The sequence below is a fragment of the Arachis ipaensis genome, chromosome B02 (genome assembly GCF_000816755.2).
Source record: "Arachis ipaensis cultivar K30076 chromosome B02, Araip1.1, whole genome shotgun sequence".
Lineage (NCBI taxonomy): Eukaryota > Viridiplantae > Streptophyta > Magnoliopsida > Fabales > Fabaceae > Arachis > Arachis ipaensis.
The window spans coordinates 7,309,303-7,326,574 of NC_029786.2; the positions used below are offsets into that span (position 1 = coordinate 7,309,303).

Here is a 17,272-nt window from a genome sequence, read left to right on the forward strand (position 1 = left end):
CTAAATTTATTGTAAAAAATTAAAAAATATTTTTTATTTTTAAATTGTTTTTGCTTATGAAAATTAAATAGAAGATATTTTAGTGATTAATAACATATCACGTGTCAATGAGTAATAGCTCAAATGACATAGTCTCCCCATACTCAATTAAGAGGTTGCGGGTTCGAGTCTCCTATCTTTGGTGGAAAAAAAAAAAAACATATCACGTGAGTATATAGGGAGTAGGGACTAACTAGTCTCGTAAAGTTAAATATCAAGGACCAAAAAAGATTTTTTTTAGGAAAAGTCTAGGGGCCAGCAACTTTGTTAAATTCTGGCCAGCATGTAACCAGCAAAGAAAAGTGAGTCATTAGATGAAATCTCACACCATTAAAACCATTATTAATGGCTATTTAATGGCTACAAATTACAAAGTTGCTGGCCTCTAACATTCCTATTTTTTTATTTGAAAGTCTCATGGTCCTTCGAATAATTTATCAAGGATCGAATTGAATTGAGTATTCACTTCATTAAATTTACTAGTCACTCAAAGTTTCTATTGAGTTAAAATTAACTAAAGATCTCTTATTAAACACGGCTTACATTAATAAAACATCATTTGATTTGTTCAAACTTCAAAATGTCTGTCTAATAATCTTTAGCAAATGATCAAGCTTTCAAAAGACAGTGGACAGCTCAGAAATTTTCCGGATATAGTACTATGAATCCTTATTGAACGAGGCAAACCAATTGCTACTCTGTCTTTTACACACCCTTTCTCTTCTCCGTTCTAACCTTCTCAGCTTCCCTTGCTCTGTTTTCTGCTTCTATATCCTATAAAGTTTTCACCTTCCTCTTCTATTCTTGTCATTCAAGGTACCACCATCTATCTTACACTCTCCTCATCGTTTTTCATTTTTCATTTTTGATTCATTTCTGTGTGTTTCGTTTTAAAGTTTGTTCCTTTTACTTGAACATCCATGCCTAGAGATATTATTCAGTTAATAGAACTGATTTCTTAGTGAAAAATCTTCTTTTTTTTTTTTGGGTCCCCTTTTTCTCCCAGGATTTTAGTTGAGGTGAGTAATGAGCTTTCAGGATAAAAATGATAGCTTTGTTGAGAAGGGTATTTCAGAAGTTGAGGGAGGAAGCAAAGATTGTATTGGTAATGGCAAGAGATTACTAGAACAAGATAAGTTTGATTACTTGCAATCTTCGGTTAAGAAGTTGAAAGCCTCTTCTGAACAGGACTTGGTAGATAAAGCACCTGCATTGGTTCAATATTCTATTGAGGAATGCCAAACAAAGAGAGAAGTTGAAGAGAAGAGGTTGCAATTGCACTCCCTAGAGAAAGATATTGAGGAGCTGTGCAAAGAGCTTGAAAGTAAGAGAAAACAGGTTGGTTCTATTCAAGGAGAATTGAGTTCTTATTCCTGGGATCTTGCAATCAAAAGGAGAGAACATGGATCAATCCAAAGATGCATTGAACAGCGCCAGAAAGAGTTTGAAGCAAAGGGAGATCAGTTCAATCACATGCAGAAGCTGATTGGAGAATTTGGGAAGCATTTAAGGTTAAAGGAGCAACAATATGTCAGGGAACTTGAAGCAGTGGCAATGGTGATCAATGAACGCGATGAACTTCACAAGAAGATGTTGACGGAACTTGAAGAGTGTGATGAGCAAATTAAAGAAAAGGAATCACAGCTCCGTTTGATGGAGGACTTGAGGAGACAGTGTGAAGAGGAGCTCAAGGTAGAACAGAAAGAATTTCTTCTAGTGCTGGATAACTTTGACAAGAAAAGGGAAATGAAGGAGGAGGAACTGAAGGATCTTTCAAAGAAAATTGCTAAGTGTACAAAGGAACTTAAGACCAAAGTGGGAGAGATTGATGCAATGAAGAAACTGATTGATGCCGAAGCTGAGAAGTTGCAATTAGAAAATAGGAAGTTACTTAAGGTAATTTCATTAAAGGGATATCATCATGTTCAGTTGAAGGAGCTTCAGTCCAAAGAAAAGGAATTTGCAGCACGGGTGGAAGAGCTCGAATCAAATGAGAAGCAATATGAAGAACGAGTGAATGAACTTGAGTCAGAAAATGGACGAATTGAAGGCAAAGTGAAGGAGATCCAGTTAAGAGAGGAGGAACATAAAAGGCAAGTGGAGGAGTTTGTTTTAAAGAAGGTGAATTTTGACTGCAAATTAAATGAGCTTGATTCGAAAGAGAAGCACTATGAAGAACGAGTGAAGAAGCTCAATTCAGTGAAGAGTCAATTTGAAGGCAAAGTGAAAGAGCTCCAATCAAGAGAGAAAGAACTTCAAAGCCAAGTGGAGGAGTTTGCCTTAAAAAAGGAACATTTTGATTACAAGTTAAATGAGCTTGAATCAAAAGAGAAGCAGTATGAAGAACAGGTGAGCAAACTCAATTCAGAAAAGAGTCTATTTGAAGGCAAAGCACAAGAGCTCGAAACAAGAGAGAAGGAGCTTAAAAGCCAAGTGGAAGAGTTTGCAAGAAACAAGGAGTATTTTGAATACAAATTGAAGGAGCTTGAATCCAAAGAGAAGCAATATGAAGAACAAGTTAAGAAACTCAATTCAGAAAAAAACCAAATTAAAGGCTGGATTAAGGAGCCTGACGCAAGAGAGAAGGAGCTCGAATGCCAAGTCGAGAAGTATGCATTAAACAAGGAGAATTATGAGTTCCAATTGAAGGAGCTCCAATTAAAAGAGAAGAATTTTGAAGGCCAGATGGAGAAGCTTAGGTCAAGAGAGAGTAAGATTGAAGTACGAACAAAAAAACTCAAGTCAAAAGAGAAGAAATTTGAGAGACTAGAGAAGAAGCTCAGCTTCAAAGAGAAGAAGTATGAAAAGCTCATGGAGATACTTAAGTCGACACAGAAGCAGTTTCAAGCAGAAATGAAAATTTTTGAGTCAAAAAAGAATCAATTTGAAGAGAAATGGAAGAAGCGTGGGCTTAAAATGCTGCAGTCTGAACCGTCGAAAAAATCATTGAGAGAGGAAAATGTGCAGGGTAAATGTGCTTCTGCTGTTAGTTTGTTTAAACAATAGTTCAACTCTTTCATTGATTCTGATATTTCTATTAACCGGATCTAATGTATTTTACTAAAAATATCTTAATTCAGGATTTTGTTGTGTGTCTCTGGGTTTTAACATATGTATATATAGTGAAACTGAAGGAATTATATTGATCCTTCCCCAGTTTTCTTTTGTAAGCATTTGCCAAAGCTCTTAACTGCAAAAAGCCTCACATAGTAATTGCTTCCTAAGTTAAGTGGTTAACATTATTGCATCGCTAGAAATATATAGAATACTAATGTAGATTTTTGTTTCAAACTATTTTTCATGGAGCTAGGCTTCTGAGTTACAACATCAGTTCAAACAGTTCATTATGGTGCCTTAATGATTTTTCTTGTAAATGGCTTTTCAACTGTCACCAATGTATCTTACCAGCTCAGATTTATATTCTATGGTGCCATAACACTTGATTTGTTATGTTTTTTAATTTTTGGTTAAGAGGGATTAAGCATCTGCTAGCTAATCATACTTACTGCTAACATGCAGATAATCAATTACGTCGTGGCAGCGATGTAAGAAGTTTCGAGCTTTTCTCAAATGATGAGCAAACAGATTTTCACAATAACATTTTAGTTTATCTGCAGAGTCAATCAGATCCAGCAGAACTAATTTTGGAAATAATGAAAGATCCAATGCTTCCATTTTGTAGCCAGGGAGACCATAGCCACATCTTTCTGCTTGAACAGCTAATGAGAATCTCCCCCGTCATTAAACCTCATGTTAGAGAAGAGGCAATGAAGTTTGCACTTTATTTGAAAGCTAACATGAGAGCAAGTACTGAAAATTCTTTAGTAGTTCTTGGTTTCTTGATGATTTTGTCAATTTATGGATTAGTTTCCTCTTTTAATGAGGATGAAGTATTAAAGTTTCTCCAAATTGCTGCTCGGCACAAGGAAGCTGTAGAGCTGTTTCGGATTCTCGGTTTTGTGAATAAAATCTTTGGTAAGTTAATTTAAAACTGTCTTGCTTAGTAGAGCTTTTGTCATTTATTGATTCAAAGTATTTCTGATATGGCATATGATCATATATATCTATTAATTGTCAAAAAATGTAGGATATGACTTGTTTCTGTTCCCCTAAAATTTTATGGATATAAGCATACTTGTTTCTTTAAAAATTACTAGTGGAAAATATTTTTGAAGAGATTGCACAACTCTTGTCTAAATTTGATCACATGAAACAGTTGTAGGGAATTTTATGGACTCTACCTTAGTATCTTCCATTGTATGTATTTTCTTAAAAGTCCTCTATTCACCTCTAAGAATTTTGAATTGCACAAGTTAAGACTTCTTCTGCTAGATCTTGGTGTCATGGGATTTTTCTGCATCTAACAGATTTTGTTGAGAATCTCATCAAGAATCAGCAATATATTGAAGCTGTTAGATTCATTTGTGCATATGAGTTGGCTGAGAAGTATCAACCAATTCATCAGTTGCAAGCACATGTGAACAAGGCAAAGTTGAATTGTGAGAAAAATTACAAGGAAAACAAGTCCATTGAAACTAAGGTTTCTTTCTTTCTTTTTTCATGTCCTTTTTGTTGCTTTTTTCTTTTTTTGATTGTTTATTCTTTTTCCTTTTAGCATGGTAGTAACATGCTGAAATTGAACTTCAGGTTGAGTCCATAGATGAAGGAATTTCAAGCCTGAAAACTATTCTGCAGTTCATCAGAGAGAACAACATAGAATGTAAAGAACTGGTTGATGAGGTTGAAGATCACATTGTTAAGCTAAAAAGGCATATGGCAAATATTGTCAAGGCCAACATCCAGTTTGTTACAAGAAAAGGTGTTAGTTAAAACTTAAACTAGTTAGGGGTTGTGAATAATAAAAATATACATAAATACTAAAATTGTAAAGGTTGAGGTTTCAATGCTCTTAATTTTTAGATTTTTAGACGTGTCTAGAATGAAAAATTGACAAAACAAAAAGTAATGATGTAAAATAATCAGGGCAAATTCCATCTGCTGTTCAATTTTTTCCTCTTATCTTTCCTTTTTTTTTTCTTAAAAAAAGAAAAGAAAAATTAATTATTCTTCATTAGTCTAATTCAACGCAATAATGTTTTAACACACCAAAAATTCAGTATCTATTTGACACCTATCAAAATGAAAAAGTGAGGATGATAATAAAATGAAATAAGAAGAGTAAAGTTGATGTCTAAATACATACCAAATTTTTTTGTAAAAACCTACAAATAGAATTACTGAGAATTGTCGGATTTAGCGTCGACGGTTATCGGTGGAATTAGCGGCAAATTTTGCGTCGGAAAAGTAGTTTAGATTTTTCAAAAATATTTACCATCAAATTCTATATTTTGACACTAAATCCAACGTTGATTAGGAGCGCAAAATATGATTTTGTTGGCGCCACAGTTACCAAAACCGACAATAAATCAATTTAACTACGTTTTACCAATTTACTGTCAGAGTAATCTGGCGATAAAGTTGACGGTAAACTGATTTAGAATGCAAACGCGAACTCCCCCTTCCTCATTTGTCTGAGTTCACTCTCTCTCTCTCTCTCCTCTGGCTTGCTCTCTCTCCTCTCGTGCTTTGGTGTTGGAGGAGGTGCTGTCGGTGTCGCCATCACCTGCCAGAGCCTTTGGTGTCACTGTCGCTGGACGTTGTCGCTGTTGGTCACCGTTGAGGAAGTTGGGAATGCCGCCTCTGTTCTTGGTGGCCACTGTTGTTGGTGTTGTCGTCACTACTAGTACCACCACTGTTCCAGTATCCTGTAGCCACTATCAAAGGTAAGTTTGGCATAATTTTTTAATTTTATTAACATTTTATGTGAATTTAAGATTTTTTATTAAATAGTTTATGAAATTATTGATTAAATTAGTGTAATGAAGTTTGTGATTAGAATTTGATATAGTTTTTTTTTATTGTTTTTCATATTTTTTTTGTGACTTTAAGTATTTTACTAAATTGTTGACTAAATTATGGTAATGAAGTTTGTGGTTAAAGTTTGGTTTGTGGTTTTTAGTTTTCTCAGATTTTGTTGTGAGTATGGAGTTTTGTTATTTACTTTATTATCAAATTATTGATCAAAATAGGGTAATGCAGTTTGTGATTAAGATTTCTTATGTTAATTTAACATAAACAGAAATCATAATTAAGTTAATGTAGGTTAAGTAGGGTGTGATTAACAGTGTTTGATTTTGTGTAGTTTGTTGAATTAATTAGTTTCATGTTGTGAGTTTAATAAGTTTTCTTTTTCATTAGAATGATGCTATTTTTCTGAGAATAATTGGATATCGCTTCTTCCGTATTCTGTGTATCTGTCTTTCAGGTAGATTTTCTATCTCTAACTATAATCAATTGTTTAAGTTTTATGTTCGACTTATGATAGAGGGGATTATGATGGTTCGAAAATTTAGCAAAACAATTTCTTCGTTGATAGTATAGTCCAAACCAACAAGTAACTTCTCCCACCATTAAAGTTTAAATTCAAATTAAAATAATAACCGAAAGTAATTAAACATTGGGTCGTCTTTCCTAGGAACTAGTGACAACGAGCATACAATTTTGGCTGTGAAAATAAAGGGATTTTTCAATAAGGAAGCAAGCAATTAAAAGAATTAAAGAACAATCAAAATTGTAATTAATAAACTAATAAAGGAATAAAAAAATTATATATGTAATATAAAAAAGTAAGACTCAAAATTGATGGAATTGTGATTTAAAATATAAATAAAATCTTGACTTGGGATGAGTTATGGAATCCCTTTTTTGTCATAACCACAACTATAATAATTATGATGGATTAATTTCACTTAGTTAATCTTAAACATCAAAGAATAAATCAAGTGAGCATAATTATTATTAATCTACAAAATTAACTTACTAATTATCTTAGTAAAAAACTAGTGTTAGTAGAAACAATAACAACTAACAAGACATTCCTAAGGTTTATAGTGCTAAGGACAAAGAAATTAATGACCTAATATAGTACCCCTTAGAACGAAACAAAAACTCTACCCGGAGATAATATTTTGAGTAAGTATAAATGTATAGTTAGTGTGAATTGCTTGTAAAAATACGAGGTTTTTTCATATTTAAAAAAGTGTAGGTAAGATATACACTTTAATTAGTTTGGATAAAATTTGCTTTTATTTTTAACATTTGTCAAATATTTTAAAAGTACTCTATCTTTAATTTGCACTTTTTTTACCTAATATTTAAATTTTTTCTCAAACCTTCTCTGTATTCACTGCTATTACCACCATCACAATTGTTGCCCTCTATCGCCACTCTAGCTTCCACCACCACAATGGTTATTGTTATTATTGTAGTCTTTCTCTTCTTTTCCATCTCTTATATTTAATTTTATTTTATTAAAATTTAATTTCCTGAAGCACATTCTCTATTATATTGATAAAAAAAAAAAAGTTAAACATAACTGGTAGTGACAAAAGAAAGTATAATAAGAGCAAAAATTATTAATTTGAATAAAAAGATAAAAATTAATTATATCATTCTCAATTTCATAAAGTGACATTGTACCACACATTGCATTTACTAGTCACTGAAAGTTTCTGTTGACTTAAATTGACTAAAGATCTTATTAAACACGGCTTACATTAATAAAACATCATTTGATTTTGTCCAACTTCAAAATGTCTGTCTAATGATCTTTGACTACAAATATGATCAAAGTTTTCAAAAGACAGTGGACAGCTAAAAAATTTTCCGGATACAGTACTATGAATCCTTATTGAACAAGGCATACCAATTGCTACTCTTAATCTTTTACACACCCTTTCTCTTCTCCGTTCTAACCCTTTCAGCTTCCTTGCTCTGTTTTCTGCTTCTATATCCTATAAAGTTTTCACCTTCCTCCTTCTCTCTTGCCATTCAAGGTGCCACCATCTATCTTACACTCTCCTGATCGTTTTTCATTTCTATAATTTGTTTAATTTCTGTGTGTTTCATTTTAAAGTTTGTGCCTTTTACTTGATCATCCATGCCGACATGTATTATTCAGTTAATAGAACTCATTTCTTAGTGAAAAATCTTCTTTTCTTTTCTTTTTGGTCCCCTTTTTCTCCCAGGATTTTAGTTGAGGTGAGTAATGAGCTTTCAGGATAAAAATGATAGCTTTGTTGAGAAGGGTATTTCAGAAGTTGAGGGAGGAAGCAAAGATTGTATTGGTAATGGCAAGAGATTACTAGAACAAGATAAGTTTGATTACTTGCAATCTTCGGTTAAGAAGTTGAAAGCCTCTTCTGAACAGGACTTGGTAGATAAAGAACCTGCATTGGTTCAATATTCTGTTGAGGAATGCCAAACAAGGAGAGAAGTTGAAGAGAAGAGGTTGCAATTGCACTCCCTAGAGAAAGATATTGAGGAGCTGTGCAAAGAGCTTGAAAGTAAGAGAAAACAGGTTGGTTCTATTCAAGGAGAATTGAGTTCTTATTCCTGGGATCTTGCAATCAAAAGGAGAGAACATGGATCAATCCAAAGATGCATTGAACAGCGCCAGAAAGAGTTTGAAGCAAAGGGAGATCAGTTCAATCACATGCAGAAGCTGATTGGAGAATTTGGGAAGCATTTAAGGTTAAAGGAGCAACAATATGTCAGGGAACTTGAAGCAGTGGCAATGGTGATCAATGAACGCGATGAACTTCACAAGAAGATGTTGAGGGAACTTGAAGAGTATGATGAGCAAATTAAAGAAAAGGAATCACAGCTCCGTTTGATGGAGGACTTGAGGAGACAGTGTGAAGAGGAGCTCAATGTAGAACAGAAAGAATTTCTTCTAGTGCTGGATAACTTTGACAAGAAAAGGGAAATGAAGGAAGAGGAACTGAAGGATCTTTCAAAGAAAATTGCTAAGTGTACAAAGGAACTTAAGACCAAAGTGGGAGAGATTGATGCAATGAAGAAACTGATTGATGCCGAAGCTGAGAAGTTGCAATTAGAAAATAGGAAGTTACTTAAGGTAATTTCATTAAATGGATATCATCATGTTCAGTTGAAGGAGCTTCAGTCCAAAGAAAAGGAATTTGCAGCACGGGTGGAAGAGCTCGAATCAAATGAGAAGCAATATGAAGAACGAGTGAATGAACTTGAGTCAGAAAATGGACGAATTGAAGGCAAAGTGAAGGAGATCCAGTTAAGAGAGGAGGAACATAAAAGGCAAGTGGAGGAGTTTGTTTTAAAGAAGGTGAATTTTGACTGCAAATTAAATGAGCTTGATTCGAAAGAGAAGCACTATGAAGAACGAGTGAACAAGCTCAATTCAGAGAAGAGTGGAATTGAAAGCAAAGTGAAAGAGCTCCAATCAAGAGAGAAAGAACTTCAAAGCCAAGTGGAGGAGTTTGCCTTAAAAAAGGAACATTTTGATTACAAGTTTGTAGGATTACCATGTGTTCATAACACGCAGCGGAAGACAAGAAAGTAATCCTTAAAGATCTATTTTTGTGCTTAAACTTTATTCCAATAAACAATATATAGTAGATCAGATCTAAATACTTGAGTACGCTCGTAAAAATCTTTTTCTCCTTCGATAGTACGAAGGCGCTATGTGTATCCACACCGAGACCAACCTTTGCTGTCAACTCCTTGACCAATGGACATTTGATCTAAATTGAGAAACCTCTTGCAACTCTTTGCACGCCATAAAATTCTTCTCCAAGAATCAGGCTCACATACGTTTATGTGTGTAGAGGTAAAGGAATAAAACCCTTATGTTTTATTCTCTCTCGTTTCTCTTCTGTAATTCCTCTACTCTTGGCATACATATATATAGTATGAGATTTGTTACTGATTTTAAATTTGAATCTCAATTCAAATTTATATATATAATTTAATAAATGAGATCTATTAATCTTCATCCAATGAAGACCATTATATATATATTAATCTTTCCGGATTATTAATGTCCTTTTTAATAATCCTATGACTAAGAACAATTTAGATTAAATTATAAAAGATTTATCTCTCAATATTGTGATCACTATCACAATGATAAATCTCTAAATTTAATGAAGGACGTTATTATATTAATATTTTAATATAATAACAATAACAAATTATTTGACACGTGATTGATTGGATTGTGGTCATACTACTTATTCCCAACAAAGTTAAATGAGCTTGAATCAAAAGAGAAGCAGTATGAAGAACAGGTGAGCAAACTCAATTCAGAAAAGAGTCTATTTGAAGGCAAAGCACAAGAGCTCGAAACAAGAGAGAAGGAGCTTAAAAGCCAAGTGGAAGAGTTTGCAAGAAACAAGGAGTATTTTGAATACAAATTGAAGGAACTTGAATCCAAAGAGAAGCAATATGAAGAACAAGTTAAGAAACTCAATTCAGAAAAGAAGCAAAATAAAAGCTGGATTAAGGAGCTTGAGTCAAGAGAGAAGGAGCTCGAATGCCAAGTTGAGAAGTATGCATTAAACAAGGAGAATTTTGAAGGGCAGATGGAGAAGCTTAGGTCAAGAGAGAGTAAGATTGAAGTACGAACAAAAAAACTCAAGTCAAAAGAGAAGCAGTTTGAGAGACTAGAGAAGAAGCTCAGCTTCAAAGAGAAAAAGTATGAAGAGCTCATGGAGTTGCTCAAGTCAACACAGAAGCAGTTTGAAGCAAATGTTACTCGTTTTGCTCCTCTATTCTGTCCAAACCCCAGCTCTCAAATGGCCATGTACACCGCGCTAAGCCGTGCTTCCTCCAGAACCTTCCACAACGTTCTCTCTGCTGGCGTCTTGCTCAGCGGAGAGACAGCCACTCGTACTGTTGTAGCTTCTTCTCTTCGCTTTGCTAACAGCTTTGCGACGAAGACAAGTGCCGATAAAAACCTCGTTCAAGTTCTTGAATCTGAGATCAAATGCGCCTACGATGATAACTGTACAAGATGTCTCTGGTACGAGTTGAGAGATGGATCGAGAACTTGCGGGTTGAGGCAGATGCCGGATCACTTGACTGGAGCAATGTGGGGAGGTACCTGCAAAGACACTCCGATGCTCAAGTCAGAATGGATCTAAGAGGTATAAGGTGTGAGGAATGAATGAATACCTGGAGGGACCTGGGTCCTCTACTTATAGGTGATGGTAGTTATCTTATCTTATCTTGTTTGGCTAAGATAAGGGAGACGTTTGAATTCGAAAGTTAGTTAGGAGCTCTAGAGGGCCGGTTCCGGGCCTTCTAGAAGGGCGAAGCGGGTCGGATCTGGGTAACCGGGTTCGGGGACCATTCCAGACGTAGGATCCGTGGTTCGGATCCGTAACAATAACCAATCACAGCATGTTGAAATTCCGGATGATTTTCCTTTTGAAATCGAAGACAATCCTGGAGAAAGAACCATACAACTTAAGAGACAATACCAAGATGAAACTATTAAGGTTCAAGTTGACATCACTAATGTAGCACTTGAGGAAAATGAGGAGGATGATGATGAAGGAGAGAAGAGTAGTGAATCTAGCATTCCTATTCCTTTAATTGTGAGTGTCTTCAAAGGAAATGGAGTGTGTCTCGAGTTTGGAGTGCGGTTTTCCCTGATGAGATTACCATTGATAGCTTATCATTGAAGAATCTCGATGAATCTGAGGACCAGCTTGCATACGAGGGACCAGAATTCACAGATTTGGATGAAAATCTGCAAAAGGCTTTTCACAAGTATCTTGAGATCCGGGGAATCAAGCCCAGCACAACAAATTTCTTACAGGAATACATGTTTAGTAAAGACAACAAGGAATACTTGGGGTGGCTGAAGAACCTTAAGAACTTTGTCGAGCAATGATTTTAGAAATGAGTTACTGTTTAAACTTTAAAGTGCAATCAAAAGGTGATAGAGCCCTTGTTAAATTTAGGTGGAACATTAGCATGTTTCTTCGTGTATCATGATGGGTGAGAAGTACTGTGGATTATTGGACTAATAATTTTCGTAGACTTTATTATTGGTCACCATTGTTATTATACTTAAAATTTCACCCTTAAATGAAATAGTGTATGGGTGTTTCTCTCATTTGTTTAAAAATAAAAAAACAAAAACATAACATGTTTCTAAAAGAAAAATAAATGATGATTTGTTATATGCCATTTGTTATGGGTAGTTCTCCCATTGGTAAACCATCTTTTTCATGTCATTCTTTTTCTTTTAGAAATAAAATTTGTTGTGCTTATTTTTTTTCTAAATTTATTTTGATTATCTTTCTTTAATAGAATCATCTAAAAAAAATTGGTTATTTTACTTATCTATTCTTAATATATAAAAGTAGATACATAAGTTTACTCGCATTACTTTTAAGACATGTTTTTCCTCCTACTAATGCCATGTCAACAACGTCACTTATTTGGCAAAATTTTAAAATCAACCACTTAATTTTTTACCAAATCACCTATTATTTTCAAATTAGCAAAAAAAAAAAACTATATAAAAAAATAAAAAACACTGATAATTAGAAATTAACCTACAAAGACATTGAATGCATATCCTTATATTTAGAGTAAAGTATCGTTTTTGTCCTCAACGTTTGGGGTAAGTCCTATTTGTGTCCCTAACGTTTAAATCGTCCTATTTGTATCCTTAACGTTTATAAAAGTGATTCAATGTTATCCTACTATCAATTATACTAACAAATCAGATTATATTTTTCAATTATTCTCACTTGGATGTATTCATTCTCAATTAGGTCTCACTTGGATGTGTTCAATTTTAATATTATACCCATTATTTGTGTTTAGATTCAATTATGTTCCTAGAAAAGTGAATTATGTAAATGTTGTAGAAATTAGTTTCAACATTTGATGAGCTATTTTTCGGAGTAGATCATCGATTCTATCCCAAACATTTGTATTTTAACTTCAAGAATGGATTTTTAAACTCAAACTAAAGCGCTCATGATGTGTAATTGACGACAGGATAACATTGAATCACTTTTACAAACGTTAGGGATACAAATAGGACGATTTAAACGTTAGGGACACAAATAGGATTTACCCCAAACGTTGGGGACAAAAACGATACCTTACTCTTATATTTATTATAACTTACCGTTATAAACAATACAATAAGTTTATAACCCCCAATAATTAATTTTCTATAAATAACTCATTAAATGTAATAAACATCTGGTGCGGTGTTTATAACCCACAAACTAACCGGCAAGTGCACCGGGTCGTACCAAGTAATACCTCAGGTGAATGAGGGTCGATCCCACGAGGATTGAAGGACTAAGCAACAATGGTTGATTAATTTACTTAGTTAGGCAAACAGAAAGTAATGTTTGAGAGTTCAAAAAGCATTCAATTAAAGACAGGCGAATAAATAAGTTGGAAATAAAATATGGAGAAGGCAGTTAAGGTTTCAGAGTTATCTATTTTTCGGATTGACTTTTCTTACTAATTATTTTAATCATGCAAGATTTAATTCATGGCAAACTATATGTGACTAGACCCTAATTCCTTAGATCTTTCTAGTCTCCTCTAAAATTCATCAACAGCCAATTCCTTGGTCAATTAATTCCAATTAGGGGTGAAGTTCAATTCTAGTTATATGCCACAGAAATTCTAATTACTCAAATATAAGAGGATTATATGTCACATATCCCGTTAAGTCCAGATAATTAGAGATTTAGGAGAATGTGTTTTCAAGCTGTTGTTCAAGTAAAGAGCTTTTCCAAGTTATACAAGAACGCAATTAGAAAGAGGGTCATACTTCCATTCCACCCAAATTCATAAGATAAAGAGCGAAAACAATTCTTGAAATATAAATCAGTACATAAATTAAAATAGAAAAATAATAAAATCAATCCATACAATAAACAGAGGTCTTAACCTTAACAGTGGAGGTTTAGTTGCTCATGATTAAGAGAGAAAATAAGGATTCTGATAAAATGTATTTTGGTTGAGGTGGAATGGAATTCCCTTGTAGAATAATTCCAATCCCCTTTTATATCTAATCCTAATTAATTTAAAATCTATCTTCTAAAATTAAAATAATATCTTTTCCTATTTTAAATTAAAAAATAAAGTTTAAATCAGAATTAATTAAAGCAATCAGCACGTCTTCAATTGATGGATGGAGACCACTTGCTTCGTAGGGTCCACGCTTAACTTGGAGTGGGCATAACCATTCTTGTGTGAATCTCCCTTGAGTCTCTGCTATCTCCTGGCTCTAGTCTGTATTTCTGGGCCGAAAACTGGGTCGAAACTCGACCTGAAATCGCCCCCAGCATTTTCTACGAATTCTGCACGTGGCGCATGTCACACGTACGCGTCAGTCACGCGTACGCATCGATGATCTTCTTTGCGTGTCACGCGTACGGGTCAAGTACGCGCACGCGTCGCTGTGGAACTTTCTCTTTTCACGCGTACGCGTCAGGTACGCGCACGCGTCGCCATGGACAGCTCCGAATTACGCGTACGCGTCAGGCACGCACATGTGTTGCTCCTCGCTGGTCAGCTCCTTGGTTTCTTCTCTTTCTCTGTAGAAACTCCATCAAATCCATCCGAATGCTACCTAAAATAAACAGAAGTGCACAAGACTCAAAGTAGCATCCATAGTGGCTAAAAGATAATTAATTCTTGATTAAACTCAATAAATTGAATGCAAATTCACTAGGAAAAGATAGGAAAGATGCTCACACATTACAACACCAAACTTGAATTGTTGCTTGTCCTCAAGCAACCAAACTAATATAAGCTTAGGATGTGAATTTGCATGAGAATGAGAGTTCAATTAAGCTCATGTCTCTTCTTATAGTGGGGTTTATAACTGCAATCTTGAATAGTTTTGGCATCTCACTCTCCTTTGAATTAAAAGGATGTCAGTGTCATTCGGAATTAGAATCCGGATAATATTATGAATTCTCTGATTTTTTGTAACTCAATTTAACCCTTGAACACGGCAATTTTTTCTTTTCTTTGGTGCTTTGCACCTTGACCCTAGCCGTGACTTTAAATGTTTTGTCTCAAGCTTCACTTGACACAGAAATACCACAAGTACTTAATTGGGAAACTCTCTTTAAGTTTTGATTTTTCTTTCAGTTACTCCCAGACAGTGGTGCTCAAAGCCTTTAGCATACTCTGCTAATTGCAATTGATCTCGACTCTAAATATTTTGTCTCAAGGATTACTTGACACAAGAACACCACAAGTATGTAACTAGGGAAACAACTCTTTGAGCTTTTAATCATGTCTGACCTCCCTAGTCATTGATGCTCAGAGCCTTGAACCTTGGTTTTATATCCCTTTTTTTTTGCTGTTTTTTTTGCTTCAAGGATTAAACTTTTACTTATTTCAGAGAAGTCAAAATAATTCTCTAGATCCCTGTTCCAAGTACATCAACATTCTTTGATTCAAATTTAAATATGCACTGTTCATGTCATGCATTCAGAGTTACAGAAAATACCACCTCATGTAAGTGAATAAGACTACTCTTCAATATAAACTCAATTTCTCATGCAATACATCACTTCTTTTTCTTTTTCTTTTTAGATTCAAGTTCAGTGAGCGGTACATAAGACAAATAACAGAATGAAACTAATTCTAAGAACTGAAAGTACTAAAAACCATGCAGGCAATCAAAGCAACAGAAAACAGAAAATAACAAAATAAGAACGGAAGAGAAATAGAATGAAAGGAACTCAACCACCTCAGTTATTCTAGTGGCCATCTCATTTCTCCATGAAGAACATTCATCTCCCTTTGGTACTTTTAAAATAAGCAGAAAAGTCATAAGCGTAGCGACAACACCAAACATAAAGGTTTGCTTGTCCTCAAGCAAAGAAGAACTGAAAACAAAAACAAATAGTATGATGAAAGAATAATAAAAGAATAAAAGAACAAGAGAGAATTAGGATTGGGGGGTAGATGATTTGAAATCAGGCGCTGAGGGGTTTAATTTGGGCGTCGCATACGACGCGTACGCGTAAGGCACGCGTACGCGTGGATCGCGCAAATTTCGAGTGATGCGTACGCATAAGGGACGCGTACGCGTGGACTTGGTTTGTGCGAATCGCGCGAAGGCGGCTGCGCGCACGCACAACTCTCTGCTCGCGTGGCCTGGGAATCAAAATTTTCAGATGACGCATGCGTGTCATGCACGCGCACGCGTGGATGGCCAATTTCGGAAAGGACGCGTACGCGTCTGGGACGCGTACGCGTGATCAAGTTTGTGCCTCTCGCACCCTTCCAGCCCCAAGCCATCACAACTCTCTGCCCAAACACTCGTTGACGCCGTTTTTTAGGGTCATGCGTACGCGTCAGGGACGCACACGTGTGGGTGGCCATTTGCGCAAACGACGCGCACGCATCAGGGACGCGTACGCGTGATGCGGCTTGTGCGCCCAGCACAGTTCCAGCCCCACTCCTGCTCAACTCTCTGTTCAATTTTATTTTTCATGCACACACATATGACGCGTATGCGTCAGTGACGCTTGCGCGTCGTGTGCTCGTTTTTTTTTTAGTGTGTGTGTCGCCTGAAGTGTTCGGTTCCTGTTATAAAATAGCTACATGATCAGAAAAATAGTAAAAACTCAATAAAAATCAAATAAGTAATAAAACTACTACTACGAAAATTAACTAAGGATACGAAATTATCGGGTTGCCTCCCGACAAGCGCTTCTTTAACGTCACTAGCTTGACGATCAGTTCTGCTAATTCAGCAGATGAGCGGACCTCTGGCAATCGATCTCGCCTCCCAGATAGTGCTTCAACCTCTGGCCATTAACTGTAAATTTTCTGTCAGACTTCTCTTCCTGTATTTCCACATAACCATATGGTGAAGCTTTGGTAACCACAAATGGTCCTGACCACCGGGATTTCAACTTCCCGGGAAAAAGTTTGAGCCTTGAATTATACAGAAGCACTCTCTGTCCTGGCTCAAAGACTCTGATGGCAATCTTCTTGTCATGTAGTAACTTGGTTCTCTCCTTATAGAGCTTGGCATTCTCATAGGCTGAATATCCGAATTCATCAAGCTCATTCAACTGAAGCATTCGCTTGATTCCTGCAGCTTCTGAATCAAGATTCAGATATCGGATTGCCCAGTAAACTTTATGCTCCAGTTCAACTGGCAAGTGACAGGCTTTGCCATAGGCCAACTGATAAGGGGACATGCCAATAGGAGTCTTATAAGTTGTCCGGTATGCCCAGAGAGCATCATCAAACTTCCTAGACTAGTCCTTTCTTGAAACACTGACGGTCTTCTCTAGAATCCGCTTGAGTTCCCTATTGGAAACTTCAACCTGTCCAC

The 17,272-nt window shown here is 35.5% G+C and overlaps 2 protein-coding genes across 4 annotated transcripts; both read left to right on the top strand.

Annotated features, from left to right (window-relative positions):
• LOC107626719 (golgin subfamily A member 6-like protein 1) lies at nt 615-5,033 on the top strand. Of its 3 annotated transcripts, none has more exons than XM_021115320.1 (5): nt 615-855; nt 1,046-3,007; nt 3,559-4,014; nt 4,407-4,579; nt 4,655-5,033. In XM_021115320.1, the coding sequence occupies exons 2-5, from the start codon at nt 1,066-1,068 to the stop codon at nt 4,697-4,699; spliced, it is 2,616 nt and encodes an 871-aa protein (XP_020970979.1). In that variant the 5' UTR covers nt 615-855; nt 1,046-1,065; the 3' UTR covers nt 4,700-5,033. The 3 variants fall into 3 exon arrangements, with proteins under 3 accessions (XP_020970979.1, XP_020970978.1, XP_016185104.1); XM_021115319.1 differs by having other exon boundaries at nt 4,687-5,033; XM_016329618.2 differs by lacking the exon at nt 615-855 and having other exon boundaries at nt 922-3,007; nt 4,687-5,033.
• On the top strand, nt 7,692-11,913 carry LOC107626720 (trichohyalin-like). The gene is given in 4 exon segments (XM_021116811.1): nt 7,692-9,427; nt 10,164-10,988; nt 11,253-11,559; nt 11,562-11,913. Coding segments are annotated over 4 exon segments (2,667 nt in total). The 5' UTR covers nt 7,692-8,146; the 3' UTR covers nt 11,816-11,913.